The 26995-nt window shown below is 35.7% G+C and overlaps 2 protein-coding genes across 4 annotated transcripts; both read left to right on the forward strand.

Moving 5' to 3' along the window:
- Positions 1–81: 81 nt before the first annotated feature.
- On the forward strand, positions 82–25187 carry LOC137393801 (LIM domain kinase 2-like). Of its 3 annotated transcripts, none has more exons than XM_068080496.1 (13): positions 82–240; positions 4748–4861; positions 6280–6398; positions 7819–8025; positions 8648–8822; positions 9038–9124; positions 9223–9313; positions 15297–15397; positions 16303–16368; positions 16872–16975; positions 19765–19870; positions 22242–22396; positions 24468–25187. In XM_068080496.1, the coding sequence occupies exons 3-13, from the start codon at positions 6286–6288 to the stop codon at positions 24595–24597; spliced, it is 1335 nt and encodes a 444-aa protein (XP_067936597.1). In that variant the 5' UTR covers positions 82–240; positions 4748–4861; positions 6280–6285; the 3' UTR covers positions 24598–25187. The 3 variants fall into 3 exon arrangements, with proteins under 3 accessions (XP_067936597.1, XP_067936595.1, XP_067936596.1); XM_068080494.1 differs by having other exon boundaries at positions 4777–4861; XM_068080495.1 differs by lacking the exon at positions 82–240 and having other exon boundaries at positions 4713–4861.
- Positions 25188–25292: 105 nt separating this feature from the next.
- LOC137394101 (alpha/beta hydrolase domain-containing protein 17B-like) lies at positions 25293–26729 on the forward strand. Its single transcript, XM_068080820.1, has 2 exons — positions 25293–25948; positions 26447–26729. The coding sequence occupies exons 1-2, from the start codon at positions 25293–25295 to the stop codon at positions 26727–26729; spliced, it is 939 nt and encodes a 312-aa protein (XP_067936921.1).
- Positions 26730–26995: the final 266 nt, after the last annotated feature.

Here is a 26995-nt window from a genome sequence, read left to right on the forward strand (position 1 = left end):
AACGAGCGCAATAAATAGTTTTCAGTCTAGCCGTAAAAAGCAACAAAGGTAGGAAGAGCGATTCGTCCGTTATACCTATTCACGCGGGTAGCTGAAAACGAAGTACGCTTGCATGTACTGTACTAAAAACAAGAAAGTTAGAAGGCTAGCTAGAAGAGAGAGTAATACATTTTTAAACACAGTTAACTGACTGTTCTAAAAGTTATGTAATTGTTAATTGAAACAAATATCAACTTCATGGTGAGTGACATTATGAGAGATATACTTGTTTAGATACTAGACCAAAACAGGTAATGCACAATAATGTGTAATCGTGCCAAGTGACACATCCTGGAAGGATTTTAAACGGTTTGCAAAGGTCTTTGCTGAAGCATATGTTGGTTCTGGTTTATAGCTATGAATTCTTCAGTCTATAATAGTTGTTTTATGAGTTTGTTTGGTAACGATGCCTTTGTATTCCAAACTATAGACTACGTCTAAAACCAACTTGCAATTATTGAAACTTTGGGTCATGTTTTAGTAATGACTGTAAAGCAACAAAATAAAATATTACTGCCTTTTTGTAAAAAAGGTACATGTAATGTAGTTTTAAATGTGCTAGATTATCAATACACGGATCGCAGCTTAGTTCTTCTTCTCACTAATCACATCTGCTCCTGTGCAGAAGGCTTATTGTGATGTCTTATAGAACTACAGATTGGGGTCAATAGTTTTTTCAAACTTCAAATTACCAGATGGTGTTAGTGACTAGTATACAAGTGGTTAAAGACTCAAACAAGACTATATGTTATAAGCGTGCAGTTCGATGAACGAAGAAGTTTCTCTTAGTCTCTGTATTTATGTGGGATTTAATTCTACCTACACGAGTAGACGGGTATGCCTCACAATGCTGCACAGAAAATTCAATATCCGCTGAAACAGTTTTACTTATTTTTTTCCCTTACTGTTATGTCAGTAAGTCTCATTAGTTGTAGGTAATTAGCAAGTTTAGTAGTACAAAACCGGTAATTTTTGAAGAGAAATGGTTGAACGATCATTTTATCAGTCAGTGAATACTAACATTCAACATTTGCAAGTTATTAATATAATCTTTGCTTGAATCTACTGCTTTATATCCAGAAAAAGCTTACATAGTGTAGAACTTTGCTTTTAATAAAAATCAACAAAACTATGTAACACCATTTAGATTAGGTAATGATCTGTTTTGTACTTCATGTAGTTCTAAGAAGACAAATTAGAAACAAAACATCTTCATGGTGATGCAATTCTAACAAAACAACTAGGAATTATCATATCTACACAAGGTCCAAATATTTTACCGCCTACAAATAGTAGTACATTGAACAATCTTTAATTAACTCATTTTCATAAACTATGGAGTATCAATTTGGCTTTTGATTATATAATAAAGCGACAATTGTTAACAACATTTTATTTTCTTCAAAATGATTATTATTGTTGGTAAGGTTGAACAGGCTTGATCACCATCTGCAGACTGATGTTTAACCAGCTTTAGGCTTATATATATATACTATTTAGGAAATTATAAGTAAGTTGAGAAATTTTGCATCTGTATTGTGGCGGATATAGTGCAAGCCCTAATGGAATAAAGATTGTTCCACTTATATCTCAAAATCTATGATCGAGCATCTGAACTATAAATTACGAGTGTAAAAAGGAATTTATATTTTAGCGGTCTGTTGTATATAATTATGTAAAATAAAGAATAGTAATTACTTAATTTTACCTGTTGCATTGTGATTTACAATTTTAAACGGGGTTGGTGAAATTTGGTAAAAATGATTATACTTTGCTTTGAAAAAGTTTAACTGAAAACAATTAAATGGTGGGTACTTTAACATAATTTTAACCATTTTGACAATATCTCTGAAGAAATGGTTGAATGTCAATTTAAGAAGATTTATTTCGCCAATAGCATTCAAAATTTTAGGTCTGGTTAGTTATTGCTAAATTAATATGTAAGAATATTCTAATGAACGCTAGAAGTTTTTTTTGAGGTCCTATAACTCTCTACTTTTCATGTGACCAAGATTAAACCCAATCCAATAGCCATCAATTCATAGTAGGCCTATTTGATTTTCTGGTCAAAGTTGTCTGATGTTTCAGTTCATTCACTATTTGTATCTAAGCATTCATGCTTCTATACTGTTCATCTTTGAAATATCTTTAGTTAAGCTGAAATGTTTAATAGCATTTGTATACAGTAAACAGTTGTGCGTGTATTGACGAGTATTGTACCTATGTCCTCAAAAAAGTATTGAAATGTTTCATACAATTAAAAAGCAGGGTTGCAAAATTCTGATTTTTTTATTGGTACATTCTTTTTGACAGATTTGATTTTCTCCCTCATTTCTCGCTCATAAATTATTGCATTGCACTTGAGAGTGCTGGTGAACCCACTTTTCAGTATTGGTTACTTACATGCTTTAATTTAACAAATTCTTATAAGATATAAAATTGTAATGTGCAAACAACATGTAAGTTAGTGTAACAGAGCCGCTAGCAGTTTCCACCAAGGACGAATGAAGGCCAAAGACATAGAAAGGCACTATGAAATGTTTAAGCACATTATTCCTTGATGTGTTCGACGCAGGTGATCATGCTAAATATGACTACCAGCTTGCCAGTTTTTCTGTACCTCGCTGGTTTCTTATTTTGGAATGAGCCAAAACCAGAGGTGAAGAATATTCTCCTGACAAATACGCACTTGACCTGATTGTAGTAAAGAGTGTGATGTCATAATGTCCTTTATCAAGTAGAGTTGTAAAGGAAAACTGTACCAGTTACAGTTGCTACCTCCCAATTACTCCTGCTTTGAGATTTACTATATAAACTCATATGTTCCCACTTCAAAGGTCCTTCTGTAGCATTGTAAGAACACATGTAGTCAATTATCTCCATCACAATTGCTAATTCATGATAGAGAAGTCTTTACAGGTTTGTTACACTCACATCACAACAAGATTGTTTGTCAAGTAACACAGATTTTTGGGAAATTATAAAAACATAAAAAATCATAATTTTCCTCTCAAAAAAATCATGATCTAAATCAACGATTTAAATCATTCGACTTTTTCATACCAACCCTGTTGAAAAGCACCTTTTTTATGCACATCTCATACAGGATGTAGTATACCAAATCACTCTACATGAAGTAGTTTATGGCTAATGGTTAAACATCTGTAAACAACCGATTTAACAAAATAAAACCGTATGTTCTTTTACTATGAGTTAAATAATAAGCTTATAAACACACTGGATTAAAAACTTTTACCCTTTTTTATTTCATAAGGAAGAAAAAAGCATAACTGAGCTCTTCAGAAGATATTTATATTCTAGATTAGTAGTTAAGTCTGACTACCTCTCAAATTCTTATCAGTACTACATTCACACTCTTACAAAAACTTTTGGGTCAAATCTCAGCCAGAAGTGAGATGTTATACAATTATACAGTTATATAATTGTTTCAGCTTGAGCGATGAATCTATTCCGTGATACTTAGTTGTGTATCATTTGATGTGCTAGGCACAAGTATGTAGATACTCATCCTCCTCCTCAAGAGTTCTTGATTGTTTCTATGCAGTTTATTATGTAGCTTTTTATATCAAGACATAAAAAGATCCCTCTCCGGGCTTCCGTATCATGTATACATGTCAAGTCTCTTATCGTGCATAGAGAATAGTTGTAAACATCCAACAACGTTAGTAAACACTATTCTTCCACACTATATTTTTGTGTGATCCTAGCTTTGCTATGACGTAGTAAGTTAAATATAGCTGGAATTTGTAACAAAACTCTCTATTCATCAGGATTGAACGCTCAATTGTTAGTTCATGCTTCTTTGTGGGGTGATTACTAAAAGCTCTGCCTCTGATTATCGCCTCTGGCTATCGTACAATATTGCCCCAGATTACATGACAACAATGCTTCGAGTGTTTGAAGTAGTTAGCAGTGCTCATCCCGTAATTGACTGTTTATTAGGGAGAGTCCCTTGTAAATACAGATGCTGCAAACAGGCTCTTTCTAATTTGATATTGTTCATTTGGTCTTTTAATATATTTCCTGAAATATCTAATACCCTCTTTTTAAAATTTTTAAACTCCATTTTCTCTCAAGCAAAGCCTTTACGCATCAGTAAAGGTTTAAGAAGGCGTCCGCCCAAGGTGATTATCATACTGTAATATATCTATTTAATGTACAGCGCATCACTGATTTACCGCTACTTTATAATTTGAACCTTTTTAAATATTTCAATATTTATGTATTGTTATTAATAATAAGTAATTGGAAATAGCAATACGTAAGTGTAGATTTGCAAAAAGATTCAAATTACAAAGTAGATTTGTGGTGGGTTGTACATAGGTTTGTTACAGTATGATAATCACCTTTGGTACAGACTGTTATAGGTCTTTGCTGTTGTGTAAAAGAATAATAGTAAATATTTACAATTATTTCACCCAACTACATGTATATCGTTGTCTCCAATTATTTCATAACTTTTGTCGCGCCTAATTTCCGTGAAACTCCTTCAGCATTCATTCTATACTAGTTTTTCCTTTATTACTCTATTGTAGAACCCTCAGTGAGTTTTTGTATGATTGTATTGTAACACTTCAGCCATGCTAGTTCTTCCCATGTCACTCTGTTTTAGTTGTATGGTTCTCCTGCTTTACCCTATTCTATGGGGCTACCATTATGTGTCTCTCTCTCTTTCAATTGATTTTAGGACTCCATCCATCCTGCTATCCATTGTAGAAATTACTAAGTGACTTCAGCAAAAGCTCATCTGGTTTATACACGACTGTTTGAGGACCCATGTCTGCAGCTAGTGTCGGTTCAAGTAAGTTCGGTTGCGCTACTTTTATCTTGTTTTCAAAAGGTGGAGTTATACTACATACTAGCTGGCATTATTTGTTCAGCAGTGTATGTCTAGCACATGACATGGCTTATCTGCTATCCAAGAGTGCTCTAACTTGGGTTGTAAGGCTCTCGGTATTCCACTTTTGGGTGACTGATGAAGTGATTGCATGTTATGAGAGTTGCGGATTGCTCTGCTGGTACGTATCTGCACCAGAAATATGCTGGCAGCACACCTATAATAATCAACTAGATCTGCTCTACTGCATTCCCATTAAAGTCCTCTCTGAGGTGTGGAGTAAAAATAATATGAGACAATCTATAGCGAGTCTAGTTTTGGTCCAGTACATAAGGGTGGCTTGTTTGACCGACTTCAGAGATCTTGTTCGTAGATGTATCAACAGGTGTGGGCAGCGAGTCTTGAGATTTCATTTAATAAACAAAATTGATAGCGGCTTAGCTGAAACCTCAGCCCTACTTTTCCTTATGAAACTATCTTTAGTTGTACCTTATTATGAAGAGTGTCGGCTAGGCAGTGGTGACTTTATTCCAGACACCATATCTTATATCAAAGCGTGCCTTGGGTGCTATAACTGAGAATATGTGTCTGCAGGAGATGCCCTTGTATGTGCTCGGTTGCACCCGTGCTAATTTCGTATGCGCATTTGTAATCATCCCATAGCGTCTAACGGCTAGACTCTAGCTGGTAACCTTGGCATCTAACCAAAATCTCTCATGATTTGTCACTGCAATAGGCTCACCTAGTTCTGTGATGCGCGGATAATATATATAATATATATAATATATATACCGTATATATAGTGACTATGTAGCTAGTAGAAAGTCTATGTGATAAGGTGATGATATGTTGCAGTTGTATGTTAAAGTTGTATGCTGTTTTATTTTTGTTATAAAGCAAAAAATACATAACAAAATTAATGTTAATTTCTTTGTATATAACATAAACTTATACTTCGGCATTTGATTGATCAATCAAACTGCAGAACTAAATCATTATGCATAATTGCATAAGTTTATATGACATAGCGTGTTTTTGCTTGTCAAATCTTTTTCACGCAATTCTCTATGGAGTTTGATGTTTCATCAATTACAATATATTATCATGTAATTATTTGCAACTTGATTGGTCAAGTATTTCTTCCGATTTTTACAAAACTGCAATGTTTTGCCACTTCTTAAGACAACTTGTAGAGAGAAGAGAAGACAACTTGTAGAGAAAGTGCTTCATAGTTTCTCATCAAACTTATGATATGAATGAGACTGAAAAGGTTTTGGTTTTAGAGCTGCTCTTCTGGGAGGCATTCAGTCCTCGTTCGATTAGTTTTAGTATATCTCCTTAATCAATGTTCATTGTTGGATAAGAAGTCATTTGACTGTTAGGGGCTGATGGAAGATCATAGACCTCAAGAGGGTAGTAGGTCCACATCATCGTCACACATATCTAGGATTGCCAAACGTCTCCGACATCAATGTATCGCCATATCTCATCCTTCCATTCCGTAAGTCTCCTTATACTGCTAACCGTTTGTTGTGTGCGTGTGTCGCTCTCATACCTTGCACTCTTTCCCAAATGTTGCGGTTGTATTCTCATGAAGTGACCAATGAGAACATTTGCATTATTTGGATAAGCTAACCAGATCCATTTTCTCTGTATAACCATTTGATTGATCATTGTAGGCTACAACTGCACTTAGTCAAAGCGAATAACAAGTATATGATTAACCGTGTCAATGAACGGTTTCTAGTGAGAACTGCACATTTGTCGACTTGAAAAACTTCAACAATTTGAATAACAATATAAAGATGGTCTCTCAGTGTATGTTGCATGAACATTCTATGAGCACACAGAATAGATATAAAGATTCTATTAATACATAGAGTAGTAGTGATAACTCTATTTACTAACATTTAAATAAACAATGGTTTCTTTTTGTTCCATCCCTGGATCGTATACCGATGAGTTGATAGTAGGAATATAACATAGTACAGACAAATCTCTACAATGTTAGTTCATTCCAAGATTTGTGTTTTATGTACAAACCGTCATCTGCTGGAGTCAATATTCTCGTAAGAATACGCTGTATTTCGTTTAATTTGTTCCATAGCCAACAAGATCTAAGGATAGATACTGCAGGTAGTTAGTTACACATAGAATTAAAACAAATTAAAATAAAACTTTTTCGTAATAAGAGTAAAAATGATCAACAAAGAGTGTTTTTTTATTATTGCCTCACTACGGAGACAGTTCAGAGGTAGAGATAGTGATAGAGATATTCAGCGTGACTTACTCTAAATAGACTTACCCTAGTGTGACTTACTCTAGCATACTTGTGGTGAAGCCTAAACTAGCTTAGCTTGTTTATTCATTTTTGTAATTTTCACATACGTAACTGCAATGTTGTCAAACATTTCCAACATTGTGTGCTAGAGATTACTTATGGTATAGACTATAGAGTCGAATATTTATTGAAGTTCACACCATATATTCAAAAATTTGTGTTGAGTTGCTCGTAAATAGAGGTTTATCTGTGATAGAAAATGTTGCTCTGTTCGGAATAGAGTATTTCTTGTCTAAACAGAGCCCGCTAAGTCAGAGAGGTCCGTGACCCTAACATCAGAGAGACCAGTAAGATGCAGTACTTGATAGATAAGACTGACTCTGTGCAGCTGTACTATTCAGATGTCATATCTTTGTCTGATTATTATATCTCTGCATTAAACTGCGCTAGCTTGTCAATCTTACCAATAAAATCATCTACCTTCTCTCTTCTGTTTTATTAAAATTCTAGGATTTGGCAGGGATTTAGAGTATTATTAATCTATTATCATTTATTGATTAATCCTATATAATATCGTTTGCTCGTGTTCTCCGCCGAAACATTTTAGTCTCACATTTACTCCGCACACAATGTCTTGCAGATCGCTAAACACACTTAGCAGCGCACCGCTACCAGATTCTCTCTCTCCTTCCTGCAAAGTAGATGGTAAAAGTCGGTCTCGCAGTATCTCAGCGCTGTCAGCCGCCGGAGATTGCGCTCTTGCGGAGAAGACTTTATTACTATCGCTAGAAGCTCAGGCTACACCTAATTTACAGAGATCAGCTTCACTTCATGACTTCAGTGAATAGTGAGTCTCAGTTAATATTAATAATTTTCTTTAAAAGAAAAGTGTTAGTAGGTAGGCACTCTTGGTCTCGTCTCACTTTCCTTTATTAGCACAGAGGCAGCAAGGATTGGTGAGTTTCTCTTATAGTCTCGGCTCACTTTCTCTTACTAGAACAGAAACTGCATGAATTGGTGGGGTGTCTTTGTTGGTCCCATCTCTATATTCCTTACTAGAAGACATGCAGCAAGGGGGTTTAGCTAGCAAAATCTACTACGACTAGTATTTTGGGAGTAAGTTTGTTGGAGGTCTCTTAGTTTGGCGTAAGTGTAGTGTCTTATTATAGCTGAATGTGTAGATTTTTCATTAGTTATTTGGATGAGTGAGAAATATTGCTGTAATAGTTTTCATTGTTGGTACTCGTTGTGGTACCGTCAATGCTTTACCTGTGAGAGAGACTCAAACATTCTTAATGTTGTTGCCGCTCTAATATTTTTAAATGTATCAATATCTGTTTGGTTATGTGGTTAAACTATCAGGAATGGTTAGGATTGTGGTGTCCTAAGCTAATTGTTTGGTATAGAGCTGCATAAGGCCCTTTTCACATCTGAGTAGATGCATAGCAATTAATACTCGGTGTTTGCAGTGCTCTCCCGGGAAACCTCGCTGGGCCACCTAGTCCTATGCCTACCCCTAAGTCTCCTAAACGAACACAGTTCATAACACGAAGGTCATCAAGTATCCAAGGTGAAGTCTTTACAAGCAACGAGCTCGAATTCGGTAGGACTCTTGGCACCGGTTTCTTTGGCAAGGCCATACAGGTAGCTGATGTCTCAACGACCCTTTTTTTAACCATATTTACACCTTTTCTTCAAATCTCTCTACTGCCTGTAGTTGCTACATACTAACAGTTATGTTTCACCACCAGTGCTTGTAAAATATTAACTGGGCATCTCATTCAGCTTTTATTAAATGAACTGATTATTGATTATGTGAGTGGATCAAATGCTGAGGTTTTTCCTGTATGTTGCTGCAGGTCAAGCACAAGAGAACAGGAGTTTATATGGTAGTAAAACAGCTACTAACTTGTGATGAAGATGCAAAGAAATCTTTTCTCAAAGAGGTACTTGAGCCGCTTTATTCTTGCAAGGAGAACCTGTATCGCATATACATGTAGCTATACTTATGCAATTCAAATACATCTTTTGTTTGTTGATGCAGGCAGCCATCTTGAAAGCGTTAAATCATCCCAAGCTAGTAAAGTACATTGGATTTCTATACAATGATAAAAAGGAACTTCACATTGTTATGGGTGAGTTCATCATTTGCTTTCATTTGCATATCTGCTATAAATAGCTCTGGTAATGGCCTGCTCCTGTCTAGTTAATAGAGTTACCTGCTCCTGTCTAGTTAATAGAGTTACTAGAGTACAAAAGATAGCCTGCTGTGCTTTGCAGACGACCCAATTAGTCTATACAATCGGCATTCTAAAGCTGCATCAAAGTTTAACTTAAACCATAACTGTCACGAACAACTTTTATTGTATTTACTAGGTAAATCAGACACGCTGATTCCGATTTTGTACTCAAAATAAAGATTAGTCCACTAACCTTCAAAGTCATTTAGGCTTTTTTAAAGCGTTTCGATATCCGTTTCGAAAACAACACAATCGGCATTACAAGCTCCGCCCATAAATATGTGACGAAACCTAGCTTTTTCAGAAACGGAAGTTAGGAAAGTTTAGTCCGATTTAGAATAATAGAGATGGGTGTCTTAAAACCCATTATTATCTAAATCCAGCCTGTAAAATAATTTCAGTTTTTTATGAAAGGGATATAAACTATTTAAAATTGCTCGCAGCTTGTTACATGACGTTTAAATGGGCTGGACGCCGAGAAAAATGAGCTCAAAAAGCGCGGTTTTATCACGAGCTAGCGTTGTTATCGCGCTTTTTAAATATGCAATGCTAAATAGCTTATCTACCTTTCAGAAAAGACTGATATTATTTTTAAAGCTGGATTTAGATATTAATAGATTTTAAAACACCCATCTCTATTATTCTAAATCGGTTTAAACATCTCTACGTAACTTCTGTTCCTAAAAAGCTAGGTTACGTCAAGTATTTATGGGCGGAGCTTGTTATGCCGATCGTGTTGTTTTCGAGACCGATATTAAAACGCTATAAAAAATCCTTTATTACTCTGAAAGTTAGTGGCCTAATCTTTATTTTGATTACAAAATCGGAATCAGCATGTCTGATTTACCTAGTAAATACGATAAAAGTTGTTCGTGGCAGTTATGGTTTAAAGGTGGACTTGCAACAAAATTCACATTACAGTTATTTGGTATCAAAAGATTCACCATGTCTAAAGGTCCGGCCACACGTAACGAATTGTTCGTTCAATCTGACCGAATCCACGAATTTCACAGAATTCACAGATTTATTCTGCCGAATATCATAGATTCGTCTGAGCTGTGCATGCACACCGAATTCGTTAACGAAACGCTTTTAATTGGCTAACCAATTTTTTTAGCGAGCACGGTTCTAGTAGCTTTGGCAAGTGGTATAGTCCAAGACACGTACGACGACCCACAATAAAAGTATGACCGCGATATGACTTGATACATACGATGCAACGGCCTATATGCGCTATTGTTGGTTCTCTCTCGTTGGTTCACCATGACAGGAACTTCTCATCGTGTATCCAGAATTTTCTTTTAGATATTTTAGAAGTTATGAATTATTTCTTTTTCAATAATAATAATTTCTTTTTATGCAGCAAAAGCTCCTTCGCAAAAACAGTCGCTATCTCTAGCGCATATAGGCAATTGCATCGTATGTATCAAGTCATATCGCGGTGATACTTTTATTGTGTGTCGTCGTACGGGTCTTGGACTATATCACTTGTCAAAGCTAATAGAATCGTGCTCGCTAAAAAAATTGGTTAGCCAATTAAACGCGTTTCGGTAACGAATTCGGTGTGCATGCACAGCTCAGACGAATCTATGATATTCGGCAGAATAGATCTGTGAATTCTGTGAAATTCGTGGATTCGGTCAGATTGAACGAATAATTCGTTACGTGTGGCCGGACCTTAACTCAGTTGTTTTGTAGGTGCCAAATATGTGGAAATGTGATTACAAGCTCTTAAAAAGCTCAAAAACGAAAAGCCACCGTAGATTGGAATCCGTTTATTTCTCTGACATAGCCATGAAAGTTGGTTATTTTTTTGTCGCGTGATGTTCTAACGTGAATTGAAAGGCCAATAAAAAGCTCAATATAAACTTATTGTAGCACTAGTTTATGACAAACACTTCGGGTTTTACCGAAGACCCCGTATTAAATATAGATGCTCGCTACTTTACAGTTTTGTTTCAGCTTGAACTAATTGTCAAGTCGTAATCTGATCATGTGACTCAATACTTCGAAAATAATTTTTGCAGCACTTTTCGATTATCACAGGTGATCAACAGGCTCGTCATGATTATCAGACAATGATATGTACTCTTTCAAGGTAAGGTTAAAAAATTATATGAATTTTTATGGTAAGTTATAAGATATCACTGATAAAAGTGACAGCATTACAAGGACGATAAAACAGACGCGTGAGAACAATAGACATGGTTTTATTGAATGCGTGAAGTATATTTGTGAAAATATTTTGACGAATAAGTTTGCATGAAAGTGTAAACAGAAACCATCTACCACAGCTACGTCACATTTGAGCCGTTTTGGAAAGAGAATCCAAACTACGGCGGTCTCGTGTGGCTGCGATTAACTGTTCGCTTTTGAGCTTTTAAGAGCTTGTAATCACATTCCCACATATTTTGCACCTTCAACACAACAGAGTAAGACATGGTGAATTTTTTGATACCAAATAACTGTAATGTGAATTTTGTTGCAAGTCAACCTTTTAAAATAATTTTTTCAAGAAAGTTGATTTCAATATTGTGTACTGTATTTTCTTTTGTCTAACTAATTTTGAAGCTAAATTATTACTTTCTATTAATTTCTATAAATTAAATTGAATTTATAGGAATTAAAAATAGTTTTTGAAGCGCAAATAAAGAGTAGATGAGTTTAGTTGAAGTAGGCTAAGGAGTGGGTACAAACAGTTGTATACATAGTGTTTGGACTTTCTCATTTATTGCATAATTGTAGTCATACACGCTATGTCATAAAAACAGACAGCTAAACATTTGTAAAAGACACGGCAAAATCGAAAGACCATTTCTCCAAGTTTCAGTCGAGTATAAACCTTCTGCTCTTTGGGAGAAAAGAGAACCTAAAGTCATTAGAGAACCTAAAGTCACTTGAGAACCTAAAGTCATTAGAGAACCTAAAGTCACTAGAGAACCTAAAGTCAATAGAGAACCTAAAGTCAATAGAGAACATAAAGTCATTAGAGAACCTAAAGTCAATAGAGAACCTAAAGTCAATAGAGAACCTAAAGTCACTAGAGAACATAAAGTCAATAGAGAACCTAAAGTCAATAGAGAACATAAAGTCAATAGAAAACATAGTCACTAGAGAACATCAAGTAAATAGAGAACATAAAGTCAATAGAGAACCTAAAGTCAATAGAGAACATAAAGTCAATAGAGAACATAAAGTCAATAGAGAACATAAAGTCAATAGAGAACATAAAGTCAATAGAGAACCTAGTCAATAGAGAACATAAAGTCAATAGAGAACCTAAAGTCAATAGAGAACCTAAAGTCAATAGAGAACCTAAAGTCACTAGCGAACATAAAGTCAATGGAAAACATAGTCACTAGAGAACATAAAATCAATAGAGAACATCAAGTCAATAAAGAACATAAAGTCAATAGAGAACCTAAAGTCAATAGAGAACCTAAAGTCAATAGAGAACCTAAAGTCAATAGAGAACCTAAAGTCACTAGCGAACATAAAGTCAATAGAAAACATAGTCACTAGAGAACATAAAGTCACTAGAGAACCTAAAGTCAATAGAGAACCTAAAGTCAATAGAGAACATAAAGTCATTAGAGAACCTAAAGTCAATAGAGAACCTAAAGTCACTAGAGAACATAAAGTCAATAGAGAACCTAAAGTCAATAGAGAACATAAAGTCAATAGAAAACATAGTCACTAGAGAACATCAAGTAAATAGAGAACATAAAGTCAATAGAGAACCTAAAGTCAATAGAGAACATAAAGTCAATAGAGAACATAAAGTCAATAGAGAACATAAAGTCAATAGAGAACATAAAGTCAATAGAGAACATAAAGTCAATAGAGAACCTAAAGTCAATAGAGAACCTAAAGTCAATAGAGAACCTAAAGTCACTAGCGAACATAAAGTCAATAGAAAACATAGTCAATAGAGAACATAAAGTCAATAGAGAACATAAAGTCAATAGAGAACATAAAGTCAATAGAGAACATCAAGTCAATAGAGAACATCAAGTCAATAAAGAACATAAAGTCAATAGAGAACCTAAAGTCAATAGAGAACCTAAAGTCAATAGAGAACCTAAAGTCAATAGAGAACCTAAAGTCACTAGCGAACATAAAGTCAATGGAAAACATAGTCACTAGAGAACATCAAATCAATAGAGAACATCAAGTCAATAGAGAACATAGAGTCAATAGAGAACCTAAAGTCAATAGAGAACCTAAAGTCACTAGAGAACATCAAGTCAATAGAGAACATAAAGTCACTAGAGAACCTGAAGTCAATAGAGAACATAAAGTCAATAGAGAACCTAAAGTCGATAGAGAACATAAAGTCAATAGAGAACCTAAAGTCACGCAAACAAAGAGCTAGAGTCAAGCTAATAGGTAATCCGGTTTTATAGATTATTGCTTTTTGTCTTCGTCCTTCGATGTCAGCCCAGCTACTGCCCAGTGAGTTGTAGGCGCTTGAGCTCCCTCAGCATCATAAATCATTTAGCAATCAAACATATTGGTAATGATTATCAAGTGAGTAATGGCGATGAGTATACAAGGAGCTAGCGATGAGTATACAAGATGAGTATACAAGGAGCTGGCGTGTCAAATGAGCGTCCTTAAATGGGCCTCGTGCTGGTTTGTAACTGACATGGTTGATAGCACCTGCCTGTACTGTCCTATGTACATTTAATAGGCTGTTGAAGTGTATTTAAGCTCAAGTCAATCGAATGAGGATGAATTTAAATCACTAAAGTTAGCCATTTTAGCCGTAATATTCTTTTAATTTTATTAAAAACTAATACTACATATTTTTTGCAAGTTACTCCTACAGCAAGAGTTTCTTGGTTCCACTATTAAATTGTGAGTTACAGTCGTGTGAGAAATAAGATGGACGCTCTGTTAGAATATTGAAGTTCTCCTTTACAGTATTATTACTCATTGTGAACTTAGTCTATAGGCGTAATTATGTATTAAATTAGTTCTGATTTGGTCTTGATTTCAAATATGTAAACCAAACAACTAGAAAATTATGTTTTTGAACGATTATGTATCTAGGCGAAATTCTGAACATTTCAATTTTTAATGCTTGGAGATGAAACTCTCTACTGACATGATCACAGACACTTTTATTTGCTTACTTCAAGGCATATACGTGTGAATTAGGACAAAATGAGGATTAGTTTAATATATAATTATGGCTTTTGACTAAATTTGCAATAAGTAAAAATGTTGTAAATAAAAATTTTACTTCTCCAACACTAGGGCCCAGTTTACTTCACACACCACTGACTCATACAGCTGCATAGAGTTGTGAGCCAATTATTGTTTGTAAATGAATGGTTCACAGGCCACTAACAGCATTGAGATCTATGAATGAGATAATTATATTAGAGTGCTTATAGTCGATAGAGAACAAGCAGATTCTGTATGTTTCCTATTTATCTTCTGTAATACACTTTTGACTATGCCTTCTGTCACCTGTATGTATAGTAAACATCAACAGATTTAGGTGTGTCATTCAATAACCAATTGCTTTGGTTATTTTTTGTCATTTGTGAGACTGTTCCCAGTTATCTGAGTATATTATATGCATCAGCTGCTGTGTCTGCTTTTTCAATAGGGTCTGGTCATGATTCATGCTGATGATTTCATGGTAATTCTAGTGTGTTTTTAAAGAAGAAGAGCCTGTTGACAGTATTTTAATGGTTGTGTTATAGATTAATAGGACATACCTGCTAAAACACTTGACATTTCTGGCAGCATTTCTGGCAGCAAACCTGCCGTTTTTCTCTATGCTTTATATAAATCAAAGAGCCTTTTAATTACCCATAGCATAAAATACTGTAGCACTAACAGCTCATAGCTAATGTTTCTGTAGAATACATTCCTGGTGGAACCTTGGAACAGAGGCTTCAAAGCTTGGAAAACATTGAATTTATGAAAAAGCTCAGCTTTTCTATTGACATTGCTTCCGCTATGGTGAGTCAATCAGGGCAGTCTTTGCTAGTTTTAGTCGTTTACACAAATACCGTGAATTGCGGGCATCTTCTAGACCCCCATCAATATGCCAATAAATCATCTTTGTCTGTTGCTGTGATCGCCATGGCCAGCATATGATCTATACGCCGTTATGCAAACTCTAAAAATCATGGTGACCTTTTATCAATACTTTAACACTAGCACAGTTACTGACAAGCATTCAGTTTTGCTTGACTAGAGGGTTTATTAATGAACTAGGATTAAGCCAAGGGCGATGGGCTTTCTCTCATTTTTGATCAAAAATTATCTATCATGCAGCAGGCACGTAGATGTTCGGCTTTCATGGCAACAATCCATGAACGCGGTCATTGAGGGCAAATATACTTAATGTATATGAAGGCACATTCTTGAGTTTTTAATCAGATTGGGTTTTCAAGAGGCTGGTGCTCAGAAACCAGATGGAGTTTTAAAACTAAATATTTTTGACAACCTGGCGGAAGGCACGAAGCAGGTGAAATTTGGATAAAATTAGCCAAAAAACTTGGAAACACAAAGTTTACTCAGATAACTGACGCACACTCGCAATGACAAAGTGGAATCTATTAATAGAGGTGCAACAGATAGAAAGAAGACAACTTCCAGTTCGCTTATTACGTTTATACATTGTTGCTAAAGGTAGCTGTGTGAACAGGAAGGTAAATATATAAAACAAACATGTAAAACATATTTATTTTGGCTAATTTTGCCTCAGTCATGTTCAGTAAATACCACAGCTGTTTCATTATAGCATGTCGTCTAGCAAGTTGTGGCGTCGTATCATCTTTTGGCATGATTGTCGGCTCAGCATTTGTGTAGGCAAGTGCTAGATATTGATAAGAAATTAAGATTGTTATTTAATATTGCAGGAATATCTTCATTCTCAGCAGGTGATTCACAGGGACTTGAACTCACCCAACTGTCTGTTGAGGGAGGTAAGTCACTCAACTGTCTGTTGAGGGATATAAGTCACCCAACTGTCTGTTGAGAGAGGTAAGTCACCCAACTGTCTGTTGAGGGAGGTAAGTCACCCAACTGTCTGTTGAGGGAGGTAAGTCACCCAACTGTCTGTTGAGGGAGGTAAGTCACCCAACTGTCTGTTGAGGGAGGTAAGTCTAGCGCAAACTTGAGCAAAGTGGATGGTTAAAGTGATGTCTCTGGCACCTTCATACAGGGAATCCACTGGCAGCGGCAAAAAGTACATTGCACTCATTTCTCTGTTTCACTAAATTTGGCTGGAGGCGTCATATTTTTTCAAGGATAAATGTGCTTACAAGGAAACCACATTTTGTGGTTATTCGTTAACAATGTTTCGTGACTTTTGACATGGCCTTTTCATATGTTTGCTGGCCTGAGCCCGAGGACGTGTGAAGGTAGCTAATCGCATAGAGAGCCTTCCTGTAATACAGTGTAACGCTGTGGTTGTTTTTGCTCTTAGGATGGTTCCGCTGTTGTGGCTGACTTTGGACTATCCAAACTTGTCCAAGAAAGCATTGGCTACTCTAAGAATTCTCTACCAAAAGTAAAGACCAAAAAGAAAAGGTTTGTCCTTGATTGATCCGTAACCTCAGCAAAAGTACCAAAAGACTTGTTTACATAGAAGTGAATATTTTGTTCATTGATTATATACCGTGAACCCTGTGTACACAAAGTGTATTCGTCCTGACTATGCTAAAACCAGTGTATATTGGAAGGAATTTAGCCATAAGAACACACTGTAATTTGTTTAGATCATCTTTCGATTGGATAATCAAATATAACAATAATATTGAATGCATTATAGAAAACTTTGTAAAAACTTAGTGTCAAAATTCAGTAATACCGGTACATGAAGGGAGATATAAAAGTTACATTAATGAAGAGATAATGAGTAAATGGAGGTTTTATTGCCTTTTTTAAAGCATGCAAGCCAAAGTTAAGTCGATGCGGATAGATAGAGCGAGGTAGATATGTTGATAGGGATACACGGTGTAACTTACTCTAGCTTACTTTAAGTAAACCTTATACTAACTTATTTTATTCTTATTGTTTTTATATTTTACATTTTAATTTTCGCCTTCAGTCCCTTCGTTCTCATTTCTGGATCATTTTATGTGGAAAATTATGCCAGGTTTTGAATAAAAAATTAACTTTAAGTTTTACATTAGTATGGAAAACAGCTTGTCAGGGAAATCATAAGTAGAGGTTATACTATACAGTATAAGTAAAAACTGTATACTTTTGTAATCGTTTCTGAGACACTTTTGGATCATTCGTGAAATGAACTTAGCGTAAGCTTTTTGGGACCGAGCAAATCATATGCCATCTGTTCACAATACTAAATATTGCTTTTGTTACATTTCAAATACTCTATGAGGATGTTATTGTAGCCAACATTCTCTTGCAAGATGGCAGGTTATTTGTGCAGTGAGAACCTGTCAATATTTTTCTATCATGGGATCAGGACAATGCAGCCACCAACTTGATTTATGTTGCTTTTGGATTCTGATTCTTTAGTTGTAATCTATAGGAAAACACTCTTATCTATTAACTGAGAGTTATGCTTTATCTGTTGTTTTCAGTGATGTGTGCAACACAGTAATCACTCTATTGATGACCCAAATGAACAGAGTTAATGAAGGGTTTTTAACATACATCAAATGCGTTTGTTATAAGGCAGTCGTACAGTTATCGTGGCCTAAAATATTTTAATGTATAAAGATTCTAGTTTATGGTTTATTGCAATGCATGTACTTATTCGCGGTCAATCGACCCTGCCTAACTCACTAACTCAGTTATCCCAGTTATACTTCAATCAATACATCAACTACTGTAACTATCCTATTATTTGTAAGGGTTATAATTGGAATCTGAACTCCTAAAGTACACCCATCTGCATATCCTCTACTCATAGAGAAGTCGAACACAAAACCAATCAAAATGCTTGTGCATTGCTGTCACTGTCCTCTCTTGAGTGTGTGAATATCTAATAAAAGTCCTATATATATATTTATATATGCATGAACTAATTTTAAACATTTTATCTGAGTGTGAGAGTGTGATACTTATTGTACCGCATGAAACTATTAGTACTAAAATGTTCAACTTATAGAGTGAAGTTCCACTTTTACATATTTTTATTTATATATAAAATTGTGCAGCTTGCCTTATCGATAATTTTCATCAGGATTTTTCTATCAGTAGTTTTAGCAATTGTTGAAATTTTCGTAATATGCCTAAATTATCCAGGCATAAATGTCTCCTACGAATTTCTGGTTCTAAAAAGAAGCAGAAATCTCAGAAGAGACTCGCCGTGAGATATCGTCACCCTTTTAACCCTTTCACTGCCAACCATGTACAAATTCGGGTATCTGCCTAGTGCCAGCCATTTTACCGAAAATTGCCAATATTTCTTCATGATATGTATACAGTATTTTTTCAATTTTAATCTCTATCTAGAACATTTTTGTTACATATTTTATTTTGCCAACATTTTAACCAACATTGCTATGCAAAAATTCAATGGATCTATGCTTGGTGCAATGATAAGGCTGTGTGAAGCTACGATCGATGCGAAGCTAAAACGATCCTCCACAATGTTCCTTACTCTTACAAAACTATTACTTTCACCACTATCAGAGACAGTGCTGCTGCTTTAATTATCTGTATAATCACGAAAATCTGAATCTGAATTGGCTATAATGTCATCAACATAACTAATTAGGTACCTGTTTTCTGACACGCGCGGTAATTAATGCACTCACACAAAAAATTTTCGTTTTTAGATTAGAAATTCTCAAACAAAATTTTAAAATTGCTCCGTTATTTTAGGCTAATTTTATAGACCAATCTTCGGACAACAGTGTCAATTTCATAAAAGCCTTAAAAACTGGGTTATGTTGTCAACGAATAATAAAATCAGGTAACTACACAATTGCTGGGAAAGTCGCGTCTATGGCAGTGGTCCCTAGAAAACGCATAAATGCGTTTATGGCAGCGAAAGAGTTAAAAGCTCTGCCTGTGTGTTTTAAGGACAATTCTTCATAGCAATGGTAGCTACTCAGTTTTATCCTACTGTAGTTATCTTCAGTGTAGTTTATAGATCATAAGTGCATCATTGTACTTCGGAGATCTGAAGTTATTTATACTGATAACCGACTCCGCTAATGAGTGCATCATTTGTCAATTCAACTAGCTAACAGTCTGAGAGCTGTATATTATTTGGGGATGTCAAACTAATGACAGCTGTGAAGTTCCATGCTTCCCATCAATGTTGGTCTGTTAAGTTGATTTACTACAGCAAATCTGCTTCGCATGTACAAAATTGGTGATTAGTTATGCAATTCTATCAGGCACACTGTTGTCGGAAATCCTTATTGGATGGCACCAGAAATGCTCAAAGGGGAGCAGTATGATGAGAGGGTGGATGTATTCTCTTTCGGCATCATCATGTGTGAGGTGAGTGAATGATTGAATAGTCGACAGCACCTCTTAGCAGGAGGAAGCAAATGAAAAGGTAGTAAAATAATTACACAATGAATTTGAATAACTCGAGCTAGTAACTGGAGCTAGTTAAGTTCTTTACTGTAATAAGAGCTGAATTTGAAACCCGCTCAAACCATAACTGTCACGTACAACTTTTATCGTATTTTCTAGGTAAATCAGCTACGCTGATTCCGATTTTGTACTCAAAATAAAGATTGGTCCACTAACCTTCAAAGTCATTTAGGCTTTTTTAAAGCGTTTCACTATCCGTTTCGAAAACAACACAATCGGCATTACAAGCTCCGCCCATAAATATGTGACGAAACCTAGCTTTTTCAGGAACGAAAGTTAGGAATGTTTAGTCCGATTTAGAATAATAGAGATGGGTGTCTTCAAACCCGTTATTATCTAAGTCCAGCCTGTAAAATAATCTCAGTCTTTTATGAAAGGTATATAAACTATTTAAAATTGCTTGTATCTTGTTACATGATGTTTAAATGGGCTGAACGCCGAGAAAAGTGAGCTCAACAAGCGCAGTTTTATCACAAGCTAGCGTTGTTATCGCGCTTTTTTAAATATGCAATGTTAAATAGCTTATCTACCTTTCAGACGAGACAGAGATTATTTTTAAGGCTGAATTTAGATATTAATGCATTTTAAAACACCCATCTCTATTATTCTAAATCGGTCTAAACATCCCTACTTAACTTCTGTTCCTAAAAAGCTAGGTTACGTCACGTATTTATAGGCGGAGCTTGTTATGCCGATCGTGTTGTTTTCGAGACCGATATTAAAACGCTGTAAAAAGCCTTCATTACTCTAAAAGTTAATAGACTAATCTTTATTTTGAGTACAAAATCGGAATCAGCGTGTCTGATTTACCTAGCAAATACGATAAAAGTTGTACGTGACAGTTATGGTTTAATGATTGTTTCATTAGCGTAATGATCTCTAACACAATCATGGTTATCAAGTATGCTAGTAATAAACAGTAGTATTTTCCCAAGCACTTTTAGAGATCAATGTATTAGATGGTCAAATGTCTTGTTTAGGAGTCCAAAGCTTTTTAAATGCGAGAGATCAGGCTCTCCTGTCTTATTCTATTTGCTTGCAGAGATTGTCACCACTAATAATGTTTAACTAAAGAACTAAAACTTTACAAATTTGAACATTTCTTCTCAAGTTTGATCCTGAGGGTTAAATCAGAAATTTTTGTTAGGATTCTGAAAAGGGCATCTTGAATTCACATGGACATTTGATAAGTTGATGTCTGGTGAATTATCTCTCTTTTATTGATACCTTTTATTTAGGAAAATATTCCACTCGCAATACTCATTCAAAGTGATTTTAAGACAACGTTAGGTGCATGATATTGTTAAGTTGAACACTGTAGTTATGGTTGAATATACTTGCAAAAGTTGTTTTCAGCTGTACATTGGTAGCCTATTTAAGGTGTGTGTCTAATCTTCCTTGTCTCTAGAAGCCTTAAATTTGAGTGAAACTTAGCATGAGTGGATTAGCAGTACAGTTAGTCATGTGGAATTGAAAGCACTTAGTCATTATTGAATTAATATGGTAATAAGAAAAAAATGAAAACCCTGCTACGAAAAAATAACTTCATTTTAAGGTTTGAGAGTTTTTTATATGCTAATTATGTTTATAAAGTTTCATGCTATAGTCCGACCACAGTTCACTTTCAATTTGTGAGCTCATGGTGAGTCACCTCCTTGCCATGCCAATGCAGTGTCATGGCATGTCATCATAGTTAACCAATGTTCTCAACATTATTGGAGTAATATTGTGAAATTGTCAAATCATTGTAAATTGAGTTTCTGCTTGCTAGGATCACAGGCATATGAAAAATGTGGAATGGTTTGAGACAAATAAATAAGTCAACACTGTCCCATTATTCACGTAGTAGATTGCTACAGTAAAAAATGCTCCCACGTGAAGGGTCTTTCAACTTCAGCTGCAAACTCAGAGTTATCATCACCTGGCTTTTCTCTTCCAAAATATTGTCATTATCTAGCAAGAAAGTTTTATTAAGTTAATCAAATGACATTGTAATTACGATTTGATATTTATGATTTGTTCTTACTTCTGTCAGATTGCCTTTTTAATAGCATAGCAACCACAGAGAAATCCAACGGCCTGCTCCTTGTCATATTTGTTTGATCTTGTACTGTACAGAATTATCCGCTCTACGAATTTTTGCCGATGTTTTCAGCATTTGAACAGGCCCAGAAGTATATTGTCTGTCGAGTTTATATTTATATAACATGTGCTATTTTCAGAAGTTGCGTGCAATTTACACTAGCGGACAACTTTCTCATTTTCTCTACAGATCATTGGACAAGTCAAGGCTGATCCCGACTATTTACCTAGACTTGCCAACTTTGCCCTCGATGAAGCGTTGTTTTTTAAGAAGTTTGGCAGTTACTGTCCACAAGAATTCTGTGAATATGCTTTTAGCTGCTGCCGAGTGCTGCCAGAAGACAGGTCAGCTGCTTATCTTGCAACTCGTTTTATTGCTTTAGCTTTTTTCGTTTTCATGATATCTCCAAATGTAGACATACGATAGCATCATATCTCCATATAAGGACATACGATAGCATCATATATCCATATATTGACATACGATAGCATCATATCTCCATATATTGACATATGATGGCATCATATCTCCTTATATGGACATACGGTAGCATCATATCTCCATATATTGACATATGATGGCATCATGTCTCCTTATATGCACATACGATAGCATCATATCTCCATATATTGACATATGATGGCATGATATCTCCATATATTGACATACGATAGCATCGTATGTCCATATATGGAGATATGATGCTATCGTATGTCCATATATGGAGATATGATGCTATCGTATGTCCATATATGGAGATATGATGCCATCATATGTCAATATATGGAGATATGATGCTATCGTATGTCCATATATGGAGATATGATGCCATCATATCTCCATATATGGACATATGATAGCATCATATCTCCATATATTGACATATGATGGCATCATATCTCCATATATGGACATACGATAGCATCATATCTCCATATATGGACATACGATAGCATCACATCTCCATATATGGACATACGATAGCATCATATCTCCATATATTGACATATGATGGCATCATATCTCCATATATGGACATACGATAGCATCATATGATAGTCTAGCTCAGTGGTTCTCAACTACCTTGGAGCCATGGACCCCTGAGCTCATTATCTAAAAGTCACGGACCCCTTTATAAACATCATATTATATGGTGTTTATAACAATGCATTGTAAATTGGAATGTTTTATTTTTCATGGATCTTAGTATATCGCTGAAATTGAAGAGGGAGAGAGAACTAACTAACCAGAAATTAGGTACTATCCAGCGATTGATGCACATAAGTGATAAAAGTCTGGACCCAAAAACCTAACAAGACAACGCGATCACCCCGCGGGATTGCATTAGCCCCGAAATCCAGGCTAGCACAATCCCAACAGAGTTCGATCATTAAACCCCGCCCATATGATAGCTGTCGCCTATCCTTTTAGGGTTTTATATCATTGATCTAATCACTACAAGACAGAAATAGCTGTAAATAACTAGCTAGAAAAACCAATACTGGCACCAGCCTGTGGACCCCCCTCAAAACCTCCTGTGGACCCCTAGGGGGTCCATGGACCACCAGTTGGGAACCACTGGTCTAGCTCATAATTAAAGAAACAAATACCACTTATTTTCTTTACGGTGTTCTTGTTGGAAATTTCCATACCTAATAACAATTCTTTCACTGGAACCAACTGTGTGGTCATTGGTAAATAATAATAATGATTATGGTGACCTGAGAACTAAAATCTTTTTATTTTGCAACTTAATATTAGGCTGAAGCTGTTGAAGCTGATACTGTAGGTAAAATTCAGGTGACATATCATCATATTGCTGTAATTATGGCTTATTGCTTGCCAGTGTTCTGAGTTTGCCTATAGTCATGAAATAGTAGGATGGGCTGTGGTAATACTACAGACATTAGTGAAATATTAATAATTATACCCTAGCGGTAGCAAATCAGCTGGCTATTGTGATATTTATCAGAAAGATATAAAAATCAGCCATTTGCAAGAAGTTTTTAAGCTATTTTTAAGTAGGCTACTTAAAAATGGCTTGAAATTTGGTGATTATAAGTAAAAGATTCCGCTGCCTGAGATGGTATTAAATATAAACACACTAATTTTTTGTAGATTTTATCGGGAGCTATCATTATTTTTCTATCATTAGGGATTGTCTTCTGATGTTTGAGGTGATCTGATTGCCAGGATGTTTCTAGATTAAAATTGATATCAATCGCGATTAAAACGCTCAAAAGAATGATGCATGTGAAATGACATCACTAGTTGTTATCACAAATGTCAGGAAGTAGCCATCAACCAATATAGCATCTGGACATGTGTTAGCATCGTACATTTTTTATGTAATTTCACGGTTTAAAATATATAATGAAGAGTCATTGTGTGAAATAGTCATTCTGTTTTGTTCAGGCCATCATTCCAGAAGATTCACCAAGATCTCATAAAGTTCTACAAGTTTTACACAGTCGCTGAGAGAAGGCTCTCTCGCCACCCCGATATTCATACCAAGATTTCTAAGTCTATCTCTTCCTGCACATGAGTCTACCTGGTGGTGCTGCCGCGCAGTTTTAATTTGTGGCCGTGTAACCATGACAACAGTAATCACCTAGTGCTATACTTATTGCTTGGAACAAAGTAGTTACTATTATTGTTATTATGTATTTTTATTTCGTACCACGTTCTCAGGATTCATCTAAAACTTATACAAGCCTGCAAATATATGTGACGAATCATTCGTTGCATTTGACAACAGCATTGCAATCAAAGGTATAGTCAAATGAGCAAATGAGTAAATTATTATAAAGAATTATTGTTTGTCACATGAGAGTATTGACACGTCATTGGTATGTTTATTTTGATGGTGCCTTTTTGTTAGTCATATTTATTGCTTATTCTGAACAGCTGCATAATTATGTTCACTTCTCTGAGCTAGCTATCCTCTTCATGAAATTATCGGTATTACTCCAGCGGATGCAAACTCTCTCTAATCAAGGTATTGTCATTATCATCTATATTATTATTTTCATTCCTTCTAGTCTTCCATTTTTATTTGCACTTTCACTTATCGTTCTTCCATCAATACTCACAATTTAAACACATTTTTATGTTAATAAACCCTTAATAAATTTCCTTCCTGTTTGTTGTTTTACTCCATTGTTAGACGCCATTACGCAGCGCACTTGACCTCACTACACCCAGCAATAAATAATAGTTTCATTCATTTACTTTTCTAACATGGCGATGAACACACTTACTTGTGGTGAATGTTGTTGCTTGTTTTGTTGTCCGCCATTTCCTACATCCATAGCTTCAAAACTTGCCTTCTTGCCTCCGGAGTCGTCATACACTGTTGCTACAGAGGATAACGGTGCGAGTTATAACCTTCACCTAACTGACAGAGCAGAGTTTCAATACAGCCAGAAGGAATTGGACTCAATTGAGGTATTTAAGGCTAAGACCAAGCGTGGGAATAAGATATGCGTTATGTTTGTTCGCTGCGCAGGGCCTACTCGTTATACGCTGCTGTTTAGCCACGGTAACGCCGTCGATCTTGGCCAGATGTCAAGCTTTTTCATCGGCCTTGGCACACGACTAAAAGTTAATATATGTAGCTATGACTACTCAGGATATGGGTGTAGCGAAGGAAAGCCCTCTGAAAAGAACTTGTACCACGACATTGACACGGCCTATTTTATTCTGAGGACCAGGTATAGCCAGAATCCTGAAAACATAGTCCTGTATGGCCAAAGCATTGGAACTGTGCCAACTGTGGATTTGGCATCACGCTATTCAGATATTGCAGGCGTAGTCTTGCATTCACCATTGATGTCTGGGCTGCGGGTGGCGTGTCCCGACACCCGTCGTACCTACTGCTGTGATTCCTTAGTAAAGTAAGTTTCATCCTTCCTTACTATACTTAGGGTATTATGAATCATTTGACAAAGGCTGTACAGACTCAGTTATATGCCTTGAAATTAGACTGAGTATTCTAACAGTGTATCAGGTATTTTAGTGGTGTATCAGGTATTTTAGTGGTGTATCATGTATTTTAACAGTATCAGATTTTTAGCATAGCATATATTTTATGTACCCTTTTAGTGTTCGATATCCAACATTGAACAATACAAGATGAGTAAGTAGCTCATTGGAGATAGCTTAGGCACTTGATCTGTTTTAGCTATTCAAAGTTTAACTTTGATTTTCTTTTACCAATTTTCGCTGAAGAAAACTGCTGTTTCGACACATCATAAGGTAGACTTCCACCCAAGTGATATGAAAAAAAACATTAATTTTATGACGTTTGTATATTTGAAGTTTTCTACGATTACGTTTTCTCTACCTAGATGTGCAATTGACTCTAAAAAGAAGTAATGGTTACATTTTTACAGCATCGACAAGATACATAAGATAAAGTCACCATTGATGGTGATACACGGTACTGATGATGAGGTCATAGATTTCTCACATGGTTTGGAGATTTACGACAGAGCTCCGGTCACAGTTGAGCCTTTGTGGGTAGAAGGGGCTGGGCATAACGATGTAGAATTATATGGTTCATATCTTGATCGAATAAGGAAATTGCTTGAAAAAGATTTGCCAAAGCTTCAAGGACTTGATCTCAGCCAACCACCAAGTGACACGCTGGCTACAAAAAAGACAAGCAAGCTTTGAGTATTGGCACCGGACAGTGTAGTTTCACCATTTGACCATAGTAGGTTTTGGCGCTCCATGCACGTAGTTCTTAGTGTATACAATTTAATGGAGCCATTGTAAATTGGTATAGTGATTATCTCCCTTGCTATTCTGCAACCAAGGAGCTTATGGCTTTTCATAACATGCTTTTATGTACATGTATACATGTAATAGTCATGCTTGTTGCTGCCATGCATTTCTGCTGAAGATCACCTCTGCTGAAACTAAATCCGTACCAGCCATGT

This window comes from Watersipora subatra, chromosome 4 (assembly GCF_963576615.1).
Source record: "Watersipora subatra chromosome 4, tzWatSuba1.1, whole genome shotgun sequence".
In the NCBI taxonomy this organism is placed as follows: Eukaryota; Metazoa; Bryozoa; class Gymnolaemata; order Cheilostomatida; family Watersiporidae; genus Watersipora; species Watersipora subatra.

Bases quoted from the DNA above. Each gene is read 5' to 3' on its own strand.
- LOC137394101 (XM_068080820.1), top strand. From the start codon at position 25,293: ATGGCGATGAACACACTTACTTGTGGTGAATGTTGTTGCTTGTTTTGT. The intron at 25,949-26,446 runs GTAAGTTTCATC...ACATTTTTACAG, and splicing joins TGCTGTGATTCCTTAGTAAA to CATCGACAAGATACATAAGA.
- LOC137393801 (XM_068080496.1), top strand. From the start codon at position 6,286: ATGGAAGATCATAGACCTCAAGAGGGTAGTAGGTCCACATCATCGTCA. The intron at 9,314-15,296 runs GTGAGTTCATCA...ATGTTTCTGTAG, and splicing joins GGAACTTCACATTGTTATGG to AATACATTCCTGGTGGAACC. The intron at 19,871-22,241 runs GTGAGTGAATGA...TTTTCTCTACAG, and splicing joins TCGGCATCATCATGTGTGAG to ATCATTGGACAAGTCAAGGC.